This window comes from Papilio polytes, unplaced genomic scaffold (assembly GCF_000836215.1).
Source record: "Papilio polytes unplaced genomic scaffold, Ppol_1.0 DF824169.1, whole genome shotgun sequence".
Lineage (NCBI taxonomy): Eukaryota > Metazoa > Arthropoda > Insecta > Lepidoptera > Papilionidae > Papilio > Papilio polytes.
Window position 1 is genome coordinate 1,708,724 of NW_013525035.1, and position 16,434 is coordinate 1,725,157.

The 16,434-nt window shown below is 33.8% G+C and overlaps 1 protein-coding gene across 2 annotated transcripts in view; it reads left to right on the forward strand.

The window, feature by feature from the left end:
- Positions 1 to 16,434, forward strand: part of LOC106111450 (dihydropyrimidinase) — a 34,803-nt gene that overhangs the window by 11,799 nt on the left and 6,570 nt on the right. The window contains exons 1-4 of one of the 2 annotated variants that reach the window (XM_013293554.1): positions 1,242 to 1,381; positions 2,573 to 2,667; positions 14,622 to 14,806; positions 15,432 to 15,508. In XM_013293554.1, the coding sequence (XP_013149008.1) occupies positions 1,319 to 1,381; positions 2,573 to 2,667; positions 14,622 to 14,806; positions 15,432 to 15,508 (420 nt within the window). In that variant the 5' untranslated portion in view covers positions 1,242 to 1,318. Of the gene's footprint in view, positions 1 to 1,241; positions 1,382 to 2,572; positions 2,668 to 14,621; positions 14,807 to 15,431; positions 15,509 to 16,434 lie in introns of those variants that run through there. The other variant, XM_013293556.1, reaches the window with a different exon arrangement.

The window sequence follows — 16,434 nt, forward strand, 5'->3', positions numbered from 1 at the left end:
AACACATAGGCTACTTCTTATCCCGGGAACCACACGGACAAAGTCGCGGGCAACAGCTAGTATTCTATATGCAAAAGTTATGGATGGATGTTAGAATTTGTAGCCTAAACGGCTGAACGGGTCTCGATTTAATTTGGCATAGATGTGGAGTATAGCCTTGAAGAACATATAGGCTACTTTTTACATTTGTCTTTTCATTCCGCGCGGACGGAGTCGCGGGTGAAAGCTAGTAGCTTATAACTATATAGTTAAAAATGGCAAGATTTTAGTATCTTATAAATTCGTCTAAGCGTTACCTTTAAAAATACACATTTAAGAGTCATTATGTTTCGTGCTAAGTTAAATAAAGCTAGATTTTGTTTAAAACTAGACTAAAAATAAAAAAATGTACTAGGCAAGTAACTTTCGTAAGGTTTTAAAATTAATATTAAGTTGCCGTAAACTTAAACAATGTAATATTTGCCTACTTATCGAATGTAACAAAGGCGAAAAAAGGTACATGAAAGCTTTTCTATTTTACTGGCCAGGTTATATTGTTTTCTAAAGGTTAAAACTAATAAGCTGTATTATTAAATCCTGTATTATAGTATAGCTTGTGGTAAGCTTTCGATTTACAGCGCCCCCTTGCGGTTTAGAAAGACCTGCGGTTTTCGGACTTTCCCTTTATCACACGCAACATTTCGCGGTCAATGCAAATAAATTAGACAACCCCTGTTTGGTTTTCCATGAAATTTGCTTAATTAACAAAAAGGGATTCTTTAGTATCTATATCTACCCTGTAAAAAGCGATTTTTAAGCGAATTTTTAAGGTTACCTTTTTTGTTTTTATTAGTGTAATGAAATAAATACTGAAACATAGAAAAATATAGTAAAGATTACGGTTAATAATGAAACAGAAATCTACGTTTTAGATTTAAAAAAAAGATTTGTATTTTTGGTTAATAAACTCAAAAACTAATAAACCGATTTCGCAATTTCTTTCACCATTGAAAAGCTAAATTTTCGGTGAGTAACAATATTTTTAATTCCGCGCAGAAGTCGCGAGCAATATGTAGTATGTAGAATGTAATGTGTGATTAGTATTGGATCTTTTATATTACAAAATAAACAAAGATATCAAAATTCAGTTAAATGGTTAGAGGATAGCGTGCATCCTTCGTCACTTTCTAACTAAAACACGCTACGCTTGCGAGGGGAGTGTATTTTCGGCGTCGTTCAATCCCAGTGTAAAACCCGCACGAGGGCGCGTCGGTCGTAGGAAAGCGTCCGCCATTTTCTTTTATATCCGGTCGGAATTCCTTGCGAATTTTTCTGACGTATGGCGTCATTAAATATGACAGTTGATTGTACGGCTACATCCGTTTCCGGTGTTAATATTAAAGTGAGTATTACACTAAGATTAGCAGAAGTACATATTTAGCATATCCTTTCGCTAGCTGAATCCTTGCGATGGTCGTTGACATTTTGTATTTATAGTAATGAAAATAATTCAAAATGCTCACTTTTTAAATTTTGCAACATTTATAAGTGGAAATGTAGTGCATTATTACATGAAAACAATAGTGAAAACCAGTATAATGGTTGTACTTATTAAAAAGTTTTTGTTATACCCGTAAATAGTGCAAAGATATATAATAATATAAAGATAGAGAATAGAGCTGTAAACGTAGTATTATTTGTAATCATACTATCATACTAATATTATAAATGCAAAAGTTTAGATGGATGGATGGATGTTTGTTAGAGTTTGTAGCCTAAACGGCTGAACGGATTTCGATGAAATTTGGTATAGATGTAGAGGATAGTCTGGAAGAACACATAGGCTACTCACTTTTGTTTTTTTAATTCCACGCGGACGGAGTCGCGGGCGAAAGCTAGTGGTTTTTTTTTACCAAACCAAAATGTACATTTGTTTACCATTGTCTTGTCAATAAATTTCGAATAAATGGAACCGTGAGTTTCCGAAACATGTCTTCTAAACGTTGTTTCTGATAACGAGAAGGATGGAAATCGTTATTGTACATATTTTGGCAATGGAAACCCACATTAAGATGCATTTAACAAAGACAGGTTATTTTTAAAGATTTGCATTCAGCTAAATAAAGCTTGGGACGTGGAACGCCAGCTCAATACGAGATTGTTAAAAAATTCAATAATAATTTAATTTGTGTTTCCACTCATGAAATACAGAAACATAGATGTAGTTTTATATTCGTCTAAAGCGTCTTTTTGTATACAGTCAAATCTTATTCCGTTAGGTCTTGAGGTTTACAATTTCCGGGCAAATATAAACCTATTAAACTGTAATATAAAAATATCTTACACTAGCTTTCGCCCGCGATTCCGTTTGCGTGGAATAAAGAAAACAAACGAAGGACACATGGGCATACCATGTGTCCTTCCAGACTATCTTTGCCAAATTTCATCCAGATCCGTTCAGCAGTTTAGGCTACAAACTTTAATAAACATCCATCTTTTCGCATTTATAATATTAGTAAGATTACCAGAAATGTATCTAGATTGGTTTAGTCAACTAGTTAAACAAGTATTGATTTGTTTGTTTTCTTTGCAGAGTTCACAGAACCGCCTTCTGATCAAAAATGGTCGTGTCGTCAACGATGATGGCATGGAGGACGCAGACGTGTATGTTGAGGATGGAATCATTAAGTGAGTTACTGAAAAATGTATCCTATTATCACAGCGTAGAGTACAATTTTATGTTAATCACGGCATTGGAATACACCTGGTTGAGTTTGTGTTTTGATTGCGCGTGTAAATTTCGTACTTAAATGATTGCAACCAGACAAATGACGTATTGTTAAATTTATTTCTTTTCTTTAGCTGAATATTTTACTATTTTATTTAAATTATTAAATAGGCAGTTTTAGCTTCTTAAAACTGTCACTAGCTGCTCTAACGTAAAGCTTGGTCTGCGTTGAAGCTGCCAGTTATCTTTCTGCCGTTGCATATAAAAAAAACATTTTTTTTAATTTCAAATAGTAGTACAATACATCTGTACCATGCAGTCTGAAAGCCTATCCCAGTACTGGGGAAATCTCTCCCGCATTCCGCCATCATTGTGAAGAGTTGGTGCAAATCAATACATTGCGTAGTCTCACGCAGACGCAAGCTGGGCTACGGGTTTTAGCGTTACACGTTGGTTACAATTGAGACCTTAATATAACGTAATAGAGTATAATATCGTGCAGAACGTTGTCATAGGCTGTTAGCAAATATGGGTGTGCTAAAAGGTTTTAAGTTATGTCAATTTTGTACTAATAGAGTTACTTCTTTTCCTTGTTCTAATATTTTTACTATACAACTTTCGTCTAAACAATTATAGATGTCAAACGTTAAATTGGTCATTTAGTGTAGATTTGGTAAGAAAAATACAATTAAGGGCTAGTTTAATCAACCATTAAGGAACAAGCGTGTAAGGGAACAGACTATACAATTCCTCAGTCATTGACCTCGACAGTCGGATGTTTTTTTTTTCTCAAAATTATTTTTTACTGATAAATAACAAACAGCAATAAAGACTGTTTTATGATAGATGTATGTATTATTTTTCCTCGCGACTTCTCCCGCGTGTAATAAAAAAATAAAAAAAAATAGTCTATGTTACTCACAGATAAATTACCTTTTTAACGGTGAAAGAGTTTTTAAAATCGGCTATGTAGTTTTTGAGTTCTTGCGATACATACTATACAATACATGTATTTTTGTATGTATTGGAATAACTCAAAAACTACTGGACCGATTTCGAAAATTCTTGCACCATTAAAAAGCTATGTTATCACTGAGTAACATAGGCTATACTTTTAATTTTTTTTTTAAATCCCGCGGACGAAGTCGCGAGCAACAGCTAGAATTCATATATAGATATCCCGTACTATGGACAGAAATAGACATAAACACCGATATCGACGTATACAAAGTCTAGAATCTCATCGCGCGCGAGGGGTCGCGCAGGGGGTTTCCCACCTGCAAGCGAGCTAGCTACAGATTCGCTAGCTCGCTTGCATTGCCTTGCACTCCGGGAATGCCGCAGTCTGCTTGCAGCCTGCAAGCAGCGACAACGCTGCGTGCAGACTGCATGCTAGCCATAATACACTGACACTACCATCTGGGCCATAAGATGACCCATCGCTCGTATGTGTAGTGACAACCTACCATTTATTATTTGCAGACTTTTTATTATTTTATTTTAATTGCTATATGTGTTGATTATAGTGGATTTAAAAAATAATCGAACGTTTCAGCTATCTTTATATCTCGTTTTTTAATTCGTGTTTAAATAACGTTATGATTTTTTTTAATTACCTAAGGAATAATGGAAGTATGTTTGGGTTTTGATTAGCATTTAAAACAAGTATTATTTTTGTTATATAGTTTATTATTAGTTAGGGACTTAATTAATAGTTGTTAATCAGTGTAAGATTATTATTATTAATAGTGTTTTAATTATATTAAAACTGTAATAATTTTTGAAAAATGTTTTTGAAAAATGATAGACTTCTTCACATATATAAATTTGAATACCGACCTCTAAAAGGTCATGGAAATTACGTGAATAGTTCAAATATAAATGTTTACCTGAGTTAGTTAATATATTCGTTAGTTATTTAAGTTTGAACGTTAAAACGGCTTCGTACAGTTAAATCGGCGCGTAGGCATGTGTGAAATGTCTGAATGAATGGTTTTCAAAACAAACAAGTTAACCTGGTTGTATATTTTGTTAAAACTAGATGTTCTAGATGGCTTTATTCTCATGAAATTATGAAAACTTTATTATATTGTTTACATTTGTCAAATTCTTTCAATTCAAATGTCGAAATTACCGTTACCATAGTAACCTGACTTCTTTAATGTTGGCAGCTTGTAGTTTATGGTCCCTTTCCCACATGAAGGTTTTTTCTAATTCATTTACCCCTAAGTTTAGCGTGAAAATATATAGCCTAAAGCGTTTCGTAAGTTTTAATTAAAGATTTTTTTTTTTTAAATATACTGTGATTGCTGACATCCTACGCCACAAAGTAGTGTATGTTTACGCTTTATAATAATACAGACACTGCATATTTAGTATTATTGGCTATACCGCAAAGTACAGTCAGCTCCATAAATGTGAGTACCAAATTACAGAAAATACGCTTTCGGTTTTAATTATGCGTATGTTTATATTTGAAACTTAAAATACGAACACCACCTATGCAAGTTTCTAAACTTTTGTAAATACATATTTATGTAGCTGACTGTATAACTGAGCCCATTAGGTTTATTTAATGTGACTTCTTAGTAATTTGTTAATATATTTGTTACCAGATAACTTCAGATCGGCTGAAGGTATCTAAATTAAATTTGGCATACAGATAGATTATAGTATAGGTTATGTTACTACTAACTTAGTTTTTTAATTACATGAAAATGAAGGGTGGAAATTTAAAAAAAATGATGTATATGCGTACTCTTTACTCTATTCTTGAACGATTTTGATTAAATAATGTTCACAGATTTTTATTGTAACTCCATCAAATGTATGTACTTGTAATAAAGGGAATTAATTGACACTGATAGATTATCTATATGGCTTCATGCAGTTTGTCCGTTGGTTGCCGGCTTCATTATACACATACATGGTCAATATGTTGTATACAAGCTTTACAATTGTAAGATGCAGTCTCAACTCTTGTTAATAAGTACAGCTACACTCACGAAATTAACAAACATTTTCTTATTAATTTAATTTTTAACCAGCTGTTCCCGTGCGGCTTCATCCGCATGAAATTATGAATATTTTATTTTATTGTTTCCATTTGTCAAATTATCAAATGTCAAAATGACATGAGCTAGATAATCTTGCTTCCTTGATGTTGGCAGCAACTTATGGTCTCTTTCCCACATTAGGATTTATATCCAAAATATTTACCCCCTAAGTTTAATAGCGATAAAATATAAAGCTTAAAGCGTGACGTAAGTGTAGAGCTTTTTATTTAAAAAAAAAAGGATTCTTCAAAAAATCTCCTATAATTGCTGACATCTTAGGCAACAAAGAAGTGTGTGTTTACGCTTTATTATAGTAGTATACATATAATATAGATAAGACCTTTTTCCAGTAAACGAACAGACACGCTAATCTGCTCACGCAGTTGGTTTCCACTAGTGCGTCCGCGATTAAATTGCAATCGTGCGCAGAAGCGCGTTTAGTGGAAGAAGCGTCTTAGAACAAAACGCAAGTGCAATGTAGAGTGCATTAGATTCACCAGCCGTGACCTCTGACGTCAATGCCATGCAACGTAATTAAACATATTCATCATAGTAAACAGTAAACTTGCCAAGTATCTTACTTGTGTTACTAATTCTGAAACAAAATTCTTCGATGATATCGAAAATTCAACATTGTATTGTGAAATGAGGGTAAGAAGGAAGACTTAAGAATGTCTAGAAGCGACAGACCTTGTTCTATGCACTTGAAAAGTTCACCTTGAGTTCATTAGCTCGACTCCATGCAGACCACCTCAATTGTACATTGTCCGTCTTTTTTCTTCTTTCTAATCAAACAGAGACGTCAAATATTAATGTCTGTAATTTTGTCTGTTATACGAACTAAGTCTTCGGTTATCGGAACCACTGATGTAGAGGGTAGATTATAAAATTCTATTTCGCACGTCCTTGGCATACTTTGTGTAGTACAGTTATTTTTAACCTTAAGTAGGTCGTTAATCGATAAACGTTTTAAAGATAGCATCAAATCCATTATGTTTTAAATCTTGTCAGATTTTTCAAAATTGATAACAACGCCATCTAGTTAAATTGAATTGAAAAGTAAAGCCTTAACTAGCGTTTTAGGTGTTCTAAAACATTTAAGGCCATCGTAATATAATTTAAATTCTTACGTGTCGATGTGGGGTGAAGGTAATTCAATATTAAACGTCAGTCTGGGCCCCTAACGTGTTTGAAAGTCAATTTAAGTTCCCCCTACTGATGGTATCTGCGGACTGCCGCTTTCAAATTTCAAACGTACTGTATTATTTATACGTAGAAGGTGCAAGTAAAGTATATTATTACAAACAGTAAATACAATCAAAAATGGTAACAATAATACACCAAGATAAAACACTTAATCTCATAATTCTGAGAGAATCGAACGTAACTAGGAATATTCAGCAATTTTATTTCTTTATAATACCATATACTACAGTAGAAACTCGATAACTTAAAAACCTCCATAACTTCAAAAAATAATATTTTCCCTTCCCATCAGAGCCTCTTCTGCAACAAAGACCCTTGTTAACTTAAAACCTCTATAACTTAATGTTTTGTGTTTCCCTTGGACCTTAACTTATCGAGGCACTACTGTATTATAAATGCGAAAGTTTAGATGAATGTTTGTAAGTTTGTATCCTAAACAGCTGAAGGGATTTCGATTAAATTTAGCATTTATGTAGATAGTCTGGAACATAGGCTACTTGTTTTTTTTTAATCCTCTTGGACAGGAGAAAACTAGTATAGAATAAAACAAAATTAAAGATATTATAAATCCACATTACTTTAGATAATTTCTCTAGACGTAATACAAGTTTATAAAATTACTTACTGCATTTTAAAATACCCCGGCTCATGAAAGCAACGACAATAATCTTGTTTTTAATGTATTATTATAACCTGTTCCCATCGTCAGCGGGAAAGAAATAAAAGTTCAAGGACGGAGGTGAAAGGATTTGTTTATATTTATCAAATATTTGTTATGCAAATTAGTTTAATTGAGGTAATTATGGAGATAATTCGAATAAATAACGATAACATATAAATATTGAATCTTAAAAATTTACCTAAGCGTTACTAGATTTTTTACACATTTACAAGCTGCCACCTATTTATTATTTCCTGATGTTTCAACGCGTACAAAACTAAAGTACAACACTACCAGATTCCCCGATTATACATAACGAATTACATTCCCGAGAAAAACCACTACAAAATCAGACGGATAAAACATCGATCATTTCACATTGATAAAACTGATTAAATAAATCTATTGTATTGCTTCAGCAGTGAAAACCAACTGTAACAAGCGCCATTATTCAATTATCGAATAGTTCACGCTCTTGCCGCGGAACACTCGAAGTCAAGTGGACCAGTTAACTAACGAATTCAATGAGTCAATTTGTACAAAGTGTGGAAAATTTTTAATTACCGACTGTAACCATTTTTTTTTTACTTTTAAATAACAAAAGGTTCATCTTACATTGTATAGTGTCGTACGTCAGAGTATGTCCTACTTTAACTGATATAATGGGAGCTTAAATAATCTTACCTATACAAATGTTTAGAAGTGTGTAAAACCTTTCGCATCATCATCATCTGTCTTCTTATCCTACTCACGTAGGGTCGGCGCAAATTCATTGTCCCTGTATTCAAACATGCTGTCCTCATTTATTCTTTTTTCAGGTATCAAAAACCTACTTTTGGATTCGGTACTATTTTTTGCGGTCAGCTATTTTTATATGTTAAACCATTCACGTGGAATTAAAAACAACAAAAGTAGCCTATGAGAGATGAATCGCATGTTATAAGGAGAACGTTAGTAATGAATGTGGTCCACCGGTAGAGGTAGATATAGAAAGAGATGGATGGATGACGCGAAAGGTGACATGATGAAGGGAGTGATGACTGAGTTGACGTATGATAGTGTTATGTGGTGGACCAAAACCACAGTTACGCCACCACGGGAGTAGAATAAGGAGAAAGATGATGAAAAGTATATGTTCTAACAGACTATGCTTTACATCAACAAACAAACAAACAGGCAAACTCTTATATATAAAATATACTTATAAGAGATCTCGTTAGAGACAACTCCATCGGATAAGTCAATCTATGTTACAGGTATATTTATGACATCATTGTTTTAACAAAGGTCATTTTGACTATATCGACCTATTTAGAACGACATTTTAATAAGAGCAAGGTTGCGACGCCCCTCACTCTACTAGTTAATCCACTTTAACTAAACCACGGTTATGTTAACCACGATACATCGTAAGGTAAAGGGGGTATAAGATACTTATTGAATTTGAAGTAGAGATATTTAGCGTTTTCTCAAAACATTATTACTGTCTAAGTTTCTAGGCAAATAAAAAAAAAGTTTTTGAACTAACTTAATATGAGGCATGTATTGTGAAAGAGAATGGATTGATGGATGGATGTATCTTTGTTAGAAGGTACATATCTCCAAAGAAGCTTAACAGATCTCGAAGAAATTTGGCACATATGTAGAATATAGTCTGAAGGCACAATTAGGCTTAGTTTTCTTACAAAATTATAATCTTATAATGTCTTTTGAAGATTATTAATAGCGCCATCTTTTAATTTTAAAACGTTAATGACCTTCTTCGCGACTTATTTAGCTCTTATCGTATTTCAAATTAATTTTCAAACAATACACAAAACGACGCGAATTAAAGACGCAGTAAAAATATTAATTGTGTTGAAAACGTTACTTAGGACTGTATCACATAATGAAAGCGAACCAGAAGCGATGCTATTCGGGACGCAGACTTTTCCGAACAGAGTGTTTCGAAGCGGCTTAAATTCTTAACATTTTATATCAATCTTCGCTTCGCTATCTGTTTGTGTTCCCAGTGTGCTAGAGGCCGTATTCTTTACCGTCAGTTTAACAATAGCACAGGTCAAGCACCTGCCCGCTCTAATTAGTGACGTCGTTATTGTTCCCGCCAACTCTGTAATAAACCTGCCAATGTTTATAATGAAAGAAAAAAACTCGTAAAATACATCCTTTCTTACCTTTTTAACTGTTATTTAATGTTTATTTGTCGAGATCATATTTAATCTATTATAATATTCTAAAGAGGAAAGAATTGTATTTTTGGATTTTTTATGTAACGAAATAACTCAAAAACTACTGGATCGATTTTAAAAAATCTTTCACTATTAAAAAGTTAATTTATTTGTGAGTAACATAGATTTTATTTTTTGATTTCACGCGGACGCAGTCGCGAGTAACAGCTAGTGAATTATAATAAAAATCATATTCTTTGGGTGTAGCGATTGCCTATTGGCTTTTGTTTTTGTCATTGCTATAAAACGATAATTTGTTAGTTATTTTTATTGTATCTACTTACGTAGGTACATCTTCGTAGTGAACCGAGGGAAAAACCGTAAAAACAAACCGTAAACAGTACAGTATGTTGTGATTGATGATAAAATTGTTCAACGGTTGTCGACGCTGCACACTGGAATAGAACCATTTTACTAGCGGTCGCCCGCGACTTTGTCAGCGTAAATAAAAACCCTGTAACATTCTTGCATATATCAGTTCCAAAAGTCCTATCGAATTCGTTCCATCTATTCCGGAGATTACTCGCAACAAACTTATCTTTGCAAACATAAGCGAAATAAAATAATTCCGTTACCGTTATTAGTAAAATAAACCAAGTACATGTGATTTTATTATGTTTTGGAGCTTAATTACGGTATATCTTCTAGTAAATAGTACACTCGGATATAGGAAACATTGGGAGATCCCGTTATCGTCTAACATTCGTTCCACCCTTATTACGTCACGCGATACACATGTCATTGTATTTTATACTTTATTGCCTATGAATAAAGAACACTTTCGATCGTAGCTTTTAATATTTTCATAGAATATAGAGTAATGAAGGAAATATTGTCATTAGACGACTTCCATACATAACAGTAATTTCGTTAAATTTTGTAAACCTTCAATAGAAGGGAAAAAATCAACGATTCTTTTAATAACCCAATAACATTATAAAACCTTTTTGATTAAGAAAATCTAATAAACAAAACGCACATCACGAAATCCAACAATCAATTAATATTCAATATTGTGCTCTTAAAAATAAAGTTTATTTTTGAATAAAGAACATTGCGTTTTCCATTCCCAACCCTAGACTATTAAATACTTTGTTATTCAATTCTATTCTCTATTACCTTGGAGAAAGAGTTACATTTTCGGCAAACATTAAAATGCCAGGTCAAGTTCATTGTGCATGTTCGCATATCGTTTCCTTGTTTATTACGACTTTCTTCCGATGCATACTCGTTCTTGTGAATTTATATTTTATTGTTTATAGCTTAAGACTCATTTTTGTGTGCATACAATTTGTACAATTTGTACTATGTATATTTTAATAAACAATAAAAAAACATGATTTTAGATTTACGAAAACTCGAAAACGTTAGCTTAGTGAACATTTAATTATTCTGAGTGCGACAGTAAAAATAGAGGCAAAAAACCAATCTATACTAATATAATAAAGCGTAAACACACACTTCTTTGTTGCCTAAGATGTCAGCAATCACAGCATATATTCGAATAACTCTTTTTTAATAAAAAGCCCTACACTTACGTCACGCTTTAGGCTATGTATTTTCACGCCGTTAAACTTAGGGGTAAATATTTTGGATAAAAACCCTAATGTGGGAAAGAGACCATAAGTTGTTGCCAACATTAAGGAAGCAAGATTGCCATGGTTTGACATCATGACATTTTGACATTTGCAATTGATAATTTGACAAATGTGAACAACAAAATGAAATTTTTATAACCTTATGCGTATGAAGTCGCATGGGAACAGCTAGTATTTTTATAAACTTAAGATTTTTATATGAGAATTAGTTGCTGTCCTCTAACAAGATCGTAATTTACTACTTATAAACTTGTATAGAACAATGATTGCATATCGAATGCTGGCATATACGTAGGTGTACGATTCGTTCACAGCTATTTGTGGATATGATGCAAAAATATTTGTTTTTGTTGTATTTTTGTCATCATAAAATTAGCACTTACATTACTAACTTCCGTCGTGTTCTTCCAGTCTATCCTCTAAATGTCAAATTTCATCGAGATCTATTTAGCAGTTTGAGCTACAAACTCTAATATCCGTTCCAACTTTCACATTTACAATATCAAAAGGAGACATAAACCAGAAAGTGTTAATATTGTGGATGGCTACAAAGGTAGAAGACCGTAGAAAGTATCGATGGATTTGTAAAGAGGGATATAAAGGGAGTGGATTCAGATATGACGGCTGATAGAAATGTATGGAAGAGCAGCACGTACTGTGCCTACTTTCCTTAGGGACAAGGGCGGGCTAGCTATTTTTATACTTATACTAGCTTTTGGTCGAGTTAAGACCGCGTAATAAAAGACAAATGCTAGTAGCTTATGTGTTGTTCCAGACTATTCTCTACATATTCTAAAATCGTGAACCGTTCAGCAGTTTAGGCCTTAAATTCTAACACTCATCTTTCGCATTTATATAATAATATGATGTTAAAATATTACCACTGTCTACCCAAGTTTAAAGCGTAAGGGTTGGGACTTATGTTATTTCCCCTGACAGCTTGTTTGTGGAACTCGAGCTGGGAAATGATGGGTTGTCATTATCATTACGCATGTTCTCATGCTGTTTCATTGTATATATACACTTTCCTATGTTAAGTAACAACAATGTGGCGGTGAGAATATATCAGTTTTTTTAGTCTCTAGGAAAAATACATCGCGGAACTCTTGTTATGCGATTATAAAATTACAAGCATAATTGTACTGTATTTATTCTACTACTGCTAATTATGGTAAATATATTTATCATGTTTAATACTATTATACACAAATTCATAGAGAACTTGAGAAAACCTACTACAAAAGTTCAATAGTACGGAAATGACAAGAAAAAGCAGGTCAATCAGCTAAAACTTTCTTTTATGGTTCAAATATGTTTTATTTAGCAATTTTTAGCCTGTCATAGAATTAATATCTATTTTAATACAAAGGGACGAACACCTCCCACCTTTCGCGCCCTAATTCTTGTCACCTTGCTGACAGACAATTAGACTAATTGCAAATTTTTAATACTGGGGTGCGTTCGTTTTCATAATTAGGACAACACTAATAATGTCGGAAATAACAAAACCACCTTTTTATGGAAATCCATGAGAAATACAAAATACTTACTATTATATTTTTATATTCTAAAGACTTCGTAAACGTAAAAAAAGGAAATTACAATATTAACACACATTTAAAACAAATGGAATACTTCTATGACTAAAGTTAGTAAAGGCTACGCGAAATTGCTTATAGGGCTGTCAACAATCTTACAAAGTAAACCCGAAAATTAGAGGTAAACAAAATCCATGTTTGATCTTAAAAGGATGATGAAATGAAAGCGACATCCTTAATTTTCATCAAAACTACCCAATCTCGCCCGAAGAATCATTCGCCTGAATATACAAACTCTAGAGGCAACCCTAACATCGCGCGTGTCCATTGTCAACACATCAACGTCATTGCTCCTCCGAGATAGTCTCTCATTTGTAAACACATAACTGTTGCCTTTGTGGTCTTCGGAGAACTAAGATGGTATTCTAAAGCTTCCGTTTATCTTAACTCTGTCTTCTTACGCAAGTTTTAAAATGTTTATGATTTTTTTTTGGTTCATATTACGTTGTGTTGCCACTATGAATCTGTACAATCGTATTGTTATCGACAGTTTTTTTAAGTTATTGAAAGAAAGTATTATTTGTTTTTTGTTAAAATTATTGAAAATATAGAAATACAAAAAGTTCAATCAAAGCATTTTTTCTATTGAAAGTAAAATTAATGATAGCTGTAGACAAACGTTTTGTGTACAAAAAATTGCAAATCATCAACATTCTACCATCATTAACAGATTACATAGTTTCCATAATATTGATATAACAAAGCAGAACAAAAAGTGATTAATATTTTTATTTGATTACTTGATTTTTTAACGTAATGTACTATCTTTAAAGAACTATTACGTAGATTTTTAATTTTACTGGCCGCAAACACATAAAAAACGCAATGGCAACATTGCATTCATTCAATAGTTCCAAATTTAAAATTATTCAAATTGAGAACGGGTTCGATGTGTGAACGTTTAGATGCGAACCGCGTGGCGCGCCGGAAGCGGCTAATGCGGCAGCGAGCATCCGTCACCATAACTGTCACTGTCATAAACGCCCGCCATTTTTAATTACCTATAGATTGTTTATTATACACGGCTGAATTGACTGTAGGGCTACGCCTTTGCCTTTTGAGGAGGTATATTTTAATCTAGAAAACTCTACATTAAAGGATTTTTGCAGAAATTAATAGAAATTTTTTCCACATCTAATTAAAAAAGGTCTACCTGAAAATCTTATCTACCCTGGTTTAAAAAGTTAAATAAGTTTTGGTAAATTAACAACAATAAAACTGATTGGTATAACTAGGGGATCCCATAACTTCCTTTTTGGGGTCAATAGAACCCTGTTAACCTCGATCTAATTTATTTTTGTTATGGAATGTGGTACAATTGGATAAATTGAATTGCCTCGTTTAGATCACACAATAAATAACTCAGCGGGTCACTTACAGTGACGAAGTCAGATTTTTATAGCCCCAAAAAAAAGGCGTGATTTTTAAATGGTATTCATTAACCGTTTGTGTCTGTAGTTTTTTAACCGTCTTCCCAAAAGAAGGAGGTACGCAATGCGTCTGTTTTTCTTGTGTTATTCTTTTACCAAGATGTAAAATGGCTAATATCCGATTCTCTTGTCCCCAGGCAAATGGGTCGCAACCTCATCATCCCAGGCGGTACCCGGGTGATCGACGCGACTGGCAAGCTGGTGTTACCTGGCGGTATCGACCCTCATACTCACTTGGAGCTGGAGATGATGGGCGCGAAGACAGCTGATGACTTCTACACGGGGACAAGGGCTGCGGTCGCGGGTGGTACCACAACTGTCAGTAAGTACTAATGACAGTAAATACATTGTCAAGAAGTAACATTGTCAGTCAGTAATTCCGACAGTAATGCCTAGTCATTTTATAAAGTGATTAACTGAGAACAGGCGCACACCTTTGACTAAACTATAGCACAACTGTTGTGCGATTGTAGATTGTTTCGCAGCCAATTCAACTGTTTAGCACAACAAAAAATCGAGTAATGTGCACCTCCATATAGGCTCATAGGAATCAGGGAGACTGCGTACTCTAAACGTGTCTGAACCTCTGTTTTATGTCGAGTTAGTAAACTTTGGCGATGATATTATGAATTGGTATTCTAAAATCCATTTAAATAACTATCCTACCATTTATAGTTTAAAAACCCACATGCTAGAGTAAAATTAATAGAGTTTCCTAACCAAAATAAACATAGATTGTCCCATACAATACTCTACAGTTTGAATACAACTATTGTTCAAGAAAGGTCAGATTGACAAGGCCGGGTCTTTGTATGGAATATCCTAAAAGTTCTATGGTAAATTAATCCTATTTAAAATGAACTACTAATTTATGTTTCTCGACCTTGCAAAAATTTTAATTGCTTGCTAGGAAATAAGCATTAAAGAATCCACGTGTATGTTTTCAGTCGATTTCGTGCTGCCGCAAAAAGGTCAATCTCTTATCGAAGCTTACAACCATTGGAGGGAAAAGGCAGATAATAAGGTAGACTACAATCTGATTATTATATTACACTAATTATTTTAAATATTTCATATCAGTAAATCGAGTATGTCTTATCAAATATTTTGGCGGCTTAGGGACTCTCTCATGTGCGCCGTTACATTTTGCGAAGTTCCAAGCATCCAAGATATTTGGTACGAATTGTAACATTTTAGCAGGAAAAGAAGAAACTGCGTTTCCACGTCCAAAGTACCTGTACATTAACATACTGTTATCACTGTTATATATTTCAGGAATGACATATGTTTTTGTATAGGAATTTTGACAGTGGTTCTACCGAACTTCAAAATCCATTTGTCAAATTGTTGACCGGACGGGTAAGACTACACGTCCAGGTTCAATCCCCGTCTTGTACTATTGTACTTCTCTATTATGGAATTTTATTATAAACTTCTTACGGTGAAGGAAAACGTGAGATAACTCATATCTGCGTAGAATTCAAAGACATATAAAGCCAAGTCCCAAGTAGGCACAACAGTTAGGTTTATAAAATCTTGCAAGCTCACATGAGTAGTCTAGGCCAAGATTATTCCATTTGCAGTTGTAGCGGCCGCTTTAACATCGCACGAATGGTTCGGCTCGTCCCCAGCAATACCACCACCACACAGAAGATAGACGAGTGTTCGTGCCGGAGGCCAAATATCCCTTTGCCTTTTCACCATTTACTAACATGGGAAGGGAAAATATCTAGTTTATGTTCGTCTTTTTCTCCGTTGATTAACGGTAGGCAACGCATATGCAAATGCAGATGTATATGGGCAGCGATCCCTTCGTTTTCTCGGCAAATTCAGATGGCCGCTCGCTCGTTTACCACCTTATATAAAAATGTAACAGCCTATACTGGATTAGCATGGTTATGTCCAGCAACCCTTGGATAATCAACGAACCTCTCTATATCTGACTAAGGG